Raw genomic sequence first — 10266 nt, 5'->3', positions numbered from 1 at the left:
GAGATCACGCCACTGCACAACAACTTGGATGACAGAATGAGACCCTGTTTCAAAAGGGGGGAAAAAATGGATAGAGTGAGGTGTGCCACTTGCAGGCCTGAACTCTAAGACCACCCTCGTATTCTCTGTGATTTCTTCCCTCAACTCCTGACCAGATGCAGAGCATCCCGCAGAAGTGGCTTGGATCCCTGAACCCCCTTGTGGAAGGCCACCCGCAAACCCTTGACTGCTCTGTGACAGGAGCAAGAAACAACTTTATTGCTTGGAGCCTAAGATTTGGGGTTGGTGGGTGCAGCAGTTAGACAACCCTAATACAGGCCACTAAACGCTTAGTCTGTCCCCAGAAGGACCCATAACATGTTCCTCGTTCCCTAAGACCTGTCTCCAGTAGAGACTACGGCTTGCCCTTCTCTCTCTGGTGAAGGCTGCACAGGTCAAGGAGCAGGATGGGTGTTCCCGTCCCTGATGGCCGCCTCCACTCAGGGAAGCGCCCTGCTCCTGTGAGCCTCATGACAGTTTTCTGGGTCACCTCCAGCCTTCCTAGTGGCTGTTCTCTCCCCAAGATGCCTTCGTCCCTTTTCTTGCAGAGTTCTCCTATATTCCAGGTCCTTCCGTTGTCCTGAGTGACCCTGGCATCCCTGTGAATGACTGGTGCGTTGCTTTGACCTACCCCCCCATGACTGTGATCTGAAGATTCTCACCTCCACTCCACTCGAGTCACCCATGGCCTGGCCTGGCCCAGCCCTGGCACCCCCTGGACTGCTGCACCTCTGATCCTACAGGCATAGGCAGCCCTTGAAGCCCACCGCTGGCTCTCCTTGTAGCTTCTCACCCTCTTGTCCCTACCACATGGTCCTCTGAGTCCCAACTGCACCGAGGGTCCTGAGGGTCCTTCTGCCTCACCCACCTATCTTGGATCCTTGGTTTTTACTCTGTCCAGCTCAGATCCCAAAGATGCCGACCAAGCCCTTGCCTGAGAGCCTCCCACCACCCCTGCACTGGGGCCGTGCCCTGGGCAGATCTGGCTTTCTGTCTCCTCCATCATGCTGAGCACACATTTGCTCATCTATTTCCTTTAAACTCATGACTACGCCCCTTCTCTGTGGGCTCCTGCGCTGCACAGCAGCCTCCTCATCTCCCACTTCCTTGAGTATTTCCTGTTCCTCCTCTCTTCTTGGTGGGTCACACAGATGCCTGCAGGGGCTGACCCTCAGGGGCAGGGGAAGGGCACGGGAAGGGCAGGGGAAAGGCAGAGTATGGGGAGGCAAAAGTAAGTAGAGGTTCAGGTTTGCTGCAGGAATTTCTACCCCAGTATCCAGAGAGCTTGCAGGAAATGAATTAAAGTTCTTTAGGCACTGTGATTTTGCAGATGAAAACTTAGAATTTTATGTCAAAGGTCTCCAAGAAGAGCAGGTGTGCACAGGCCTGTGTGGGGCTATCCGTTAGTTATTCATTCAGTCATCATGTAGCAAATACTTATTACTGTCCTACAGAAAGGGAATACAGAAATGAACATGATGGATTCATTCCCTACTGTATTAGTCAGGGTTCTCTAGAGGGTAAGAACGAATAGGGTAGATACATTAAGTAGTGTTAACTCACACAGTCACAAAGTCCCACAGTAGGCCGTCTGCAAGCTGAGGAGCAAGGAAGCCAGTCTTAGTCCCATAGCTGAAGAACTTGGAGTCTGATGTTCAAGGGCAGGAAGCATCCATCATGGGAGAAAGATGGAGGCTGGGAGGCTAAGCCAGTCTAGTCTTTTCACGATTTTCTGCCTGCTTTATATTTTTGGAGCTGATTAGATGGTGCCACCCAGATGAAGGGTGGGTCTGCCTGTCCCAGCCCACTGACCCAAATGTTAATCTCCTTTGGCAACACCCTCACAGACACACCCAGGATCAATACTTTGGATCCTCCAATCCAATCAAGTGGACACTCAGTATTAACCATCACACCTACCCTCATGGAATGTAGATTCTAAGTAGGGAAGACAGACAATAAGCAAAAAAGAAATGAAAAATTCCAATAATGACAGGTGCTAGGAATAGAGTTAGGGAAAGTGAGTGTCTATGGGGAAGAGTGAATATTCAGGTGAGCAGGAAAGACCTCTTGTGCAGATGAAATCTGGGCAACAGCAGAAAGATCAGAGGGACTCAGTCACATGTAACTGGGGGTTTGAGATTCGGGAGTGGCATACATTTTAGGCCAGGAAAGGACAAGTGCACAGGCCCTGAGGCTGGGACCGGCTGGGCAAAGCTACAATAGTAGGGAAGAAAGAACAGCCTGGCTGGACGTGACTGGGAGGAGTGAGCTGGCAGGGGAGGATGGAGAGGAGCAGGTGAAGGTCAGATGCGGAAGGACCCATAGGGCAAATGAGGAGTCTGGGTTCACTGTAAGTTCAGCTGGAACATTTTGAATGGACAATGCCAGGAGTGGCTACTTTTTGAAGAACCTCTGTGCAGTTCTGAGGTTGGTGTAGGCTGTGTCTCCTGGGGTGAAACCCTCTGGCCATCGTCAACTCCTCTGTGTTTTTCTGACTGTGCCACACCCTAGGACACTTTCCTGGGCTCTAGGACACCGGGCTTCCCGGGGAAGGCACAGTCCTGAGCTGTGACCTCGGAGATCCATTCCTCATTGGGCCCACACCCAACGCTGCAGGGGGAAAGGCGGGACCTGGGATGCTGGAAAGGGGTACTCAGGAGGAGCTTGGGCACCCACCACGATCCCTGTTCTGCTTGAAGCCTGGCAGTTCTGTCCATTCCACCAGCTCTGGTCAAAGACGGTGCTTCTGAAAGTCAAATCTGAAAACTTGCATGACAGCTCTCCCCAGTGGGGGTAAGATGATTCCCCTTAGGGATTACTGCGGCTTAAATGTTCATGTCCCCTCCACAATTCATGTTGAAACTTAATCCCAGTGCAACTGTATTAAGAGGTGGGGCCTTGAGGAGGTGATTGAATCATAAGGCTCTACCCTCCTGCCCTTAGAAGCCAGGCTTCAGAGTGCGTTCAGCCCTTTGCCCTTCTGCCATATGAGGACGCAGTGTTCAAGGCACCATCTGGCAACAGAAACCGGGCCCTTGTCAGACACCAAGTCTTGCTCTTGGACTTCCCAGCCTCCAGAACTGTGAAAAAAATTGTTTATTATTTATAAATGACCCAGTCTCAGGTATTTTGGTATGGCATCACAAATGGACTAAGACAGGGATCATAGGCTTGAGGGCTTCATTACTGAAGGGTCTTGTTCCCTAAAGTTATTATTCTTTAAGAAACTTTATGGTGTGGTGACCTCATGCAGCTTGGGTGCTTGACTTGGGGAAGTATGTTCACCATGTGGACGTTTGCTCTTCTTTCGGAGGATTCTTCTCTCCCATTATTACTAAGCTTTGGAATATACTGGCTGCTCAAGGCTGAGAATGTTTGATTAAACAAATTGCTCATTCCAGGTTAACTGGATTTCAAGGAAATCAATTGGATTTAGGAGGGAAAACGTCAGAGGAAGACACGTGACCTACAAGAAAGACAACATGAGGGACAGGGGCTCCTGCACAAACTGGTTCCTGCTCTGTGCAGGCCACTTCCCATTTCTGAGACTGGGCAAGGGTTTGGCTTGGAGCTTTTAGAATCTCTTTTAAGCCATGAGATGCATAACCTAATTGTCAGTGGAATAATTGAAATTTTTTTCCTCTAAAACATTCATCATTTATAAAATGGCTTTTTTTTTTTCTTTTTTGAGATAGGGTCTCACTTTGTTACCCAGGCTGAAGTGCAGTGGCACAGCCACAGCTCAACTGCAGCTGTGACCTCTCTGGCTCAAGTGATCTTCCCACCTCAGCCTCCTGCAAGTAGCTGGGACTACAGGTGTGAGCCACCATGCCCAGCTAATGTTTGTATGTTTTTGTAGATAGATGGTTTTGCCACGTTGTCCAGGCTGGTCTTGAACTCCTGGACTCAAGCAATCTGCCCACCTCAGCCTCCCCAAGTGTTGGGATTACAGGCACGAGCCACTGCACCCAGCCTGGATTTGCATATTCTTAGTACAGTTGGACAATAATATTTGGAAACAGTCGTTCCCACAGGAGATCTTTGAGCCTTATGTTCAGCAAGGGGTCAGTTCTGACTCTGAAAGTGAGCAGAGCTCGGGGGCCCAGGTTCTGGGAAGTGATGCCATCGGCACCAGGGCAGGCCTGTTGTCGTTTCCAGCTGCATAGTGCACCTGTGAGAGGGACAGACTCTTCCCAGTGTCTGTCCTGATTCCCTTCTGTCCAGACTGCGTTTTGGTCCCTTTTCATCCACAAATAAACCCTTTTCCCCATCTCTGGGCTGTGTAGGACCCTCGGCCTCCCTCGGGAGATCTCCTTGTGTTTTATACACACGAGGGTCTGCGTTTGGGGCTTGTTCCTCCCCACAAAGGATGCACGTGGAGGCTGCTCAGCAGTTGCAGGAGGGAGGCCCCCTTTACTACCCGCCTGCACTTCTCTGCCAAGGCACACCCAGGCCTCCTGGCCTCCGGATGAGAATGATGCTCTTTGTTGCTGGTGATATCCCTCAGAAAGCTTCCAACTGGTTCTGCTCTGAGAGTGGGGCCCTCTGATGAGGAGATGCCCTCAGTCTGCTGGTCAAACCCAGCTCTTCTCAGGGCAGCTGCCAGGGCAACAGCAACGACACCAGCGGAGAAGCTGAAATTTCCCAAGCACGATGGTAAATTCTGTACGTCAGTGTGACTGGGCCAAGGGACAGCCACAGACCTGGTAAAACACTGTTCCTGGGTGTGTCTGTGAGGGTGTTCCGCGAGAGATGAGCATTTAAATCAGTAAGGAAGAGCCACCCTCACCAGCGGGCAGGTGTCATCCAGTCCACTGAGGGCTCGAGGAGAATGAAAAGGCCGAGCAAGGGTAAATCCTCCTACTTTCTGAGCTGGGACATTCATCTTCTCTGCCCCTTGAATCCTGTCCATCCAGGTTCCCGGGCCCTCAGACCCCGGGACTTACAGAAGCGGTGCCTTCTCCCCAGGCCTTCTTCAGACGCAGACTGGGAATCATGCCACCAGCTCCCTGGCTCTCAGCCTCCAGGCTCAGGCTGAACTGCAAGCACCGGCTTTCCTGGGTCTCCAGCTTGCAGCCCACAGATGCTGGCCTCCTCGGCCTCCAGAATTATGTGAGCCAATTCCCCTAAGTGCCCTCAGTCTCTCTGTCTCTCTCTCTCTCTCTCCATCTATCATACTGGTTCCGTTTCTCTGGAGAACCGTAAAACACCGAGAGAGAGAACCCCAGAAGCAGACCAGACTCAGAGGGAGGAGGAAGCGGTCTGGCCTGGCTCAGAGATGGGATCTGGCTGGTTACGTGGGACTCCTTTCCGCCCCTGGAAATGCAATTTTTACAGGACTTGGGGGTGTTTGGGTGAGAGGTGAGGAAAAAGTTACCAACTCCCCAGGTCCAGAAATTGAGTGACACGATGAACACTGAGTAAAGTAACTCAGTAACTCAGCTTGGTGACAGGCCCCGTGGGTATGAATCATGCAGAATTTTCCACGCAGAATACAGCCCCTGTCGCCGAGGTTACACGGCAAAGCTCAACCCACTGCTGCTGGACCCATCTGCTGGCCTCTCTCCCATCTGCACCACGTGGCCCCTGGCTCCCATCACCCCCCATACTCCTGAAAAGCTGCTACACATGCGCCGCCCCTGAGGGACACCCATCAGGCTGAGAACAAGCAGCAGCTGCTTCCATAAGCGCACTGTGCCTGGCTCTCTTTGCGGGTTGGGGAGGGGGCACGGCTTACATGTCAGAGGGTCCGGAGGCTTCGAGGTGGACATGGTACCCTGGAGAAGGGTGTAGGAAGGAACCATCTCAGGCCCAGGCCCAATTCCTGTCCTGCCGCCAAAAGCAGGTTGACGCTGAGGCGTCTCTGCCCTGTCCTCGGAGCCTCAGTCTCCCATCCGTCAAGAGAGTTTGAGCTGCTGCCTCCAGATCTGTTCACCACTGAGGAAAGTGCTGCTGCAGCCTGCTGGAGGTAGAGTCAATAGCTTAATGCCGGGGATTAACAAACAACGTGTAACATGTTCTGAGAAATAAATAATATTGCTCATGATTTGCTGCTGGGGCTGAGATGAGAAGTTTATCTGGGAAAAGCATTGCTGATGGCAAAGGCGGGATTCTGATCATTATCCTCCACACCTATGAGTCCTAGGCCTCTGCTAGGGGCTCAGGGGGCAGAGACAAGCACAGGTCCAGCTCTCAGGGGCCCACAAATGCCCTGAGAAGAACAAGGTCTCAGAATGTCAGAGAAGTGGAGTGGCCACGGTTTGGAGCTGCGCACACACGTGGGCTGTGGGCAGTCAAGCCAGGCTGAGAAGGGGGCTTAGAGGCCATGCTGAGGAACACGACCCCCATCCTGCAGCCCTGGGGGGAGCCCTGCCAAGGTGAGGTGGAGTCCAGTGTTCCCGTGGGAACACCCCCTCATCTAACTCTCCTTCAGCCCTTGGTCAGCAAAGTTCGAACCTGCCTCCACCTCACTTAACCTTGTGTATGGCATTAAATTCCTCCAAGTCCAGTTTTTCTTATCTCTAGGATGGAGGTAGTAGGACCCACCTGATAGGGCTATTTTGAGGATTAAATGAGATGTTGAAGAGAAATGTTTAAGTCTCTCTTAATTCAGAGCGTTAAGTTGAGCCTGAAGCTGCCTCCTTACATGTTTTAAGACCAGCCTAAAGAATTCTTCGTATACAGTGAACTGTAACCTAAATAGTTACAGCTATGGGTACAAGAGTAGGTTACAGCTTGTTCATAGGATACAGCTTGGGCGCTGTCCTAGGTGTGTAAACAGGCTGTAACCTACTCTTGTACCAATCACTGAATTTCAGCCAATCAAAGGTGGCCAACAGCTCAAACGCTGTTCAAAAGAAGGCAAATGCCAAGCTGTAACCAATCCAGCTGTTTTTGCATCTGACTTCCATTTTCTGTACGTCACTTTCCTTTTTCTGTCCACAAATCTTCAACCACGAGGCAGCGCCGCAGCCTCTCAGCCTTTCTGGTTTAGGGGCTGCCCAATCCGCAAATCATTCTTTGCTCAATCAAACTCTCTCAAATGTAATTTGTCTAAGGTTTTCTTTTAATGAGATAAATATGATAAAAGACATACATTTCTCCCGTAAGGACTGTGCACACCTTCCAATCAGTAGAGTGCTTACCAGTAAGAATGAAAGAAAACTGTCTGAGCAAATGCATTCCTGCAGCTTTTGTAGGTTTTATCAATATTTCATCAAAATTAGAACTCTTCTACTGCTGAAGTCTTTTTGTTGTTTCAGTTGCTTTTCAAACACTTTATATAATTGCACAAGGCATAAATCTATAAATAATATGCAAATATACAGCTTAAAATTGAACTTGATAAAAAGATTCAACAGTAAGTTTATGAGGGACTTCTGGTAACCAAATATTTCTTTTTTCTTTTTTTTTTTTGAGACTGAGTCTCGCTCTGTCACCCAGGCTGGAGTGCAGTGGTGCCATCTCGGCCTACTGCAACCTCCGCCTCCCGGGTTCAAGCAATTCTCCTGTCTCAGCCTCCTGAATAGCTGGGATTACATACGTGCACCACCATACCTGGCTAACTTTCTGCATTTTTAGTAGAGATGGGGTTTTGCCATGTCAGCCAGGCTGGTCTCGAACTCCTGGGCTCAAGTGATCCACCCGCCTTGGCCTCTCAAAGTGCTGGGATTACAGGCATGCGCCACTGCACCTGGCTGAAACTTTCTTTAAAGAGCATTTTATTCAAACTCGGAAACGGTATATCTTGATGTTTACTCTACCAACTCACTTGATTATTTTACCATTTAGATTTGACTGTAAAAGAAAAATCTCATAGTCATAGTGGCTTAAACAAGATAGAAGTTGATATATCTTTTACACTCAAGAAGTCTAGAGTTGGGATAGTTTGTGTGCCCACAGTGTCATCTTGTTCTAGAAAACTTCCTTTCCCCAACGTCATCTCAGGGCTCAAGATGGCTACTGGAGCTCCAGCTCTTCTATCTGTATTCCAGGAAAAAGGAAGAATGATGTGAAGGGTGTGCATCTCACTACATCCCCTTGGCTACAGCTTAATCACTGCCTGCCTGCGAAGGAAGCTGGGAAATGTAGTTCTTATTCCAAATGGCCACATACTTTGCTGAACATCAGGGATTCTTGTTCCAGAGTAATGAATATTGAGACTACCTCAGACTCTATCCCTGTCATCTACTTTCTTAGAATTTTTAGTAAAATGATTCCTGCTAGTTTATTTTCTGAAGACTTGTATAAAACACAATGTTTTTATTTTGTTACGTTCTATTCACAGGGAAGTTGTACTAACGCTTAACTCATTAAGAGAGTGACCACATGTAACTCAAGAGTTAAAGCACAAAAAACTTAGAAGAGTGTCTGAGAACATGTCCCACCAATGAGCTGTGGCTGGAAGGTCCAGAGGGAACATCTTCAGTTCTTACCACTAGCCCACCTGAGCCTGGGGGGCCAGCTGCACTCTACTTTGGCTCTCAGATTCCTGTGTGATCCTTTATTCCTTCCCTGCACAAACTTCTTCAGCAACTCTCCTGAGTCCAGGAGCTGGAGGGGAAGGCACGTGAGAGCAGATGCGAACAGGGAATGCAGGTCACACAACTGTGGCAAAACCCTGTGCAGCACATCTGTTGAGTGTGTTCTCCCACCCCACCCTTCTGTCCCTTCTGATCCCCAGGAGGGACACAAGGAAGCTGGCCACCCAGCCTGCTGGGGCATTACTCTGTCTGGAGCTGGCAGGGCTGGGGGTGTGACTCACTCACTGTCCTGGGTGGCCCTATTTGCTGCTCATGGTATCGTGTGAGACTCTGGCTTCGACCCGGCTTCCCACATTGACTCTGGGAAGGCACCTAGAACATCTACAAACTCAAAGCTGAACTTCCCTCAGCACATCAGGAACAGCTGGATCTGTTAAAATGTGGGAATGAAGTTTGGGAACAGATTTCCAAGGCCTTTCTATAGGGCTCTACATTTGCACATGAACCTCTTTTTTTTTTAGACAGAGTTTTGCTCTTGTTTCCCAGGCTGGAGTGCAGTGGCATGATCTCGGCTCACTGCAACCTCTGCCTCCTGAGTAGCTGGGATTATAGGCACCCTCCACCACATCCGGCTAATTTTATATTTTTAGTAGAGATGGGGTTTCACCATGTTGGTCAGGCTGGTCTTAAACTCCTGATCCGCCCGCCTCGGCCTCCCAAAGTGCTGGGATTACAGGTGTGAGCCACCGCGCCCGGCCACATGAACCTCTTCTAAGTAAATACTGACTTCCCAGCCCCTCAGATTCCTGGGAGATCAGACGGTCTGTTTAATGCTGCAGTTGTATCTTTGAAGGAAAGCCTTATGCCAGCTTCTGTTCACTCCCATCTAGCCATTGAGCCATAGAATGATTAACATAATTATTGTCCTTAACAGAAACTGTAGTTCTGTGGGAGGGTGAGCAGAAGTGACGTGTGACATCCCTGGGCTTCACTTTCTTGAGCTGGGTAATTACAGACCTTACCTTCTGTCCCACTTCTCCACAGTCCCTTTCAAACTAGTTTTTGCCTACTCAGTCCTCATGTTCTAAGGAATCTCCAGCCCAACTGCCAAAGAAAGCCCAGGCTCCCAACTCACGCAATGGTCGAGGACACTGCACCTGCTGCTTTGCTCATCTCCCGCTGGTGCACGAGCTCCCTGCCTTCCTAATCCCAAACAGAACCATCTTTAACCATACCCTGGCCCACTCCATCTGAAACAAGGCTTCGCCAGAACTGCTGATAGCCTCACATCCTCTTCAAAAGGTGGCTTCGGGTTGTGTGGGGATGAAAGGACACACGTATGGTGTTTACTAGCATGCAGACATTTAGTGAACCTTTGTCCCTGATTCTGTCCCCCACCCCCTAAGGCTGTGAAAAGGATCCTATTTTCCCTGCCCTGCAACAGGGTGTTGTTCCTCCTCCAACAACATGTGCTTCCAAAGCCCACACATCCCTCCCGCTCTTGTCTGCCTACAGCTTGGACTTCTTCTCTTTCCTCACTTACGGGCTTGTCTTGCTTCTCCAGCCTCTTCACCACACATGAGGGCATTCCTGATTGCACTCCAGCTATGGGGGACCCCATTCCTGTAATCCAGCGGTTTCCAAACACGGGTGCACACTGGAGGCAGCTGGAGAGTGTCTCATACCTCCTGCTGCTTGGGCTTTATTCTAGAAACCAATTCAGGGGAATCTCTGGGGGGTG

At 49.9% G+C, this 10266-nt stretch overlaps 1 protein-coding gene across 5 annotated transcripts in view; it reads right to left on the bottom strand.

Moving 5' to 3' along the window:
* Nucleotides 1–1358: 1358 nt before the first annotated feature.
* The window catches only part of LOC105470380 (uroporphyrinogen III synthase), a 49297-nt gene continuing 40389 nt past the window's right edge, over nt 1359–10266 (bottom strand). For 2 of the 5 annotated variants that reach the window (XM_071068946.1, XM_011722339.3), the window contains exon 10: nt 1519–6004. In XM_071068946.1, the coding sequence (XP_070925047.1) occupies nt 5783–6004 (222 nt within the window). In that variant the 3' untranslated portion in view covers nt 1519–5782. Of the gene's footprint in view, nt 6005–10266 lie in introns of all 5 variants that reach the window. The other 3 variants (XM_011722309.3, XM_011722318.3, XM_011722329.3) reach the window with 3 other exon arrangements.

The sequence above is a fragment of the Macaca nemestrina genome, chromosome 9 (assembly GCF_043159975.1).
Source record: "Macaca nemestrina isolate mMacNem1 chromosome 9, mMacNem.hap1, whole genome shotgun sequence".
NCBI lineage: Eukaryota > Metazoa > Chordata > Mammalia > Primates > Cercopithecidae > Macaca > Macaca nemestrina.
This window is presented reverse-complemented; position numbering and strand designations above follow the sequence as displayed.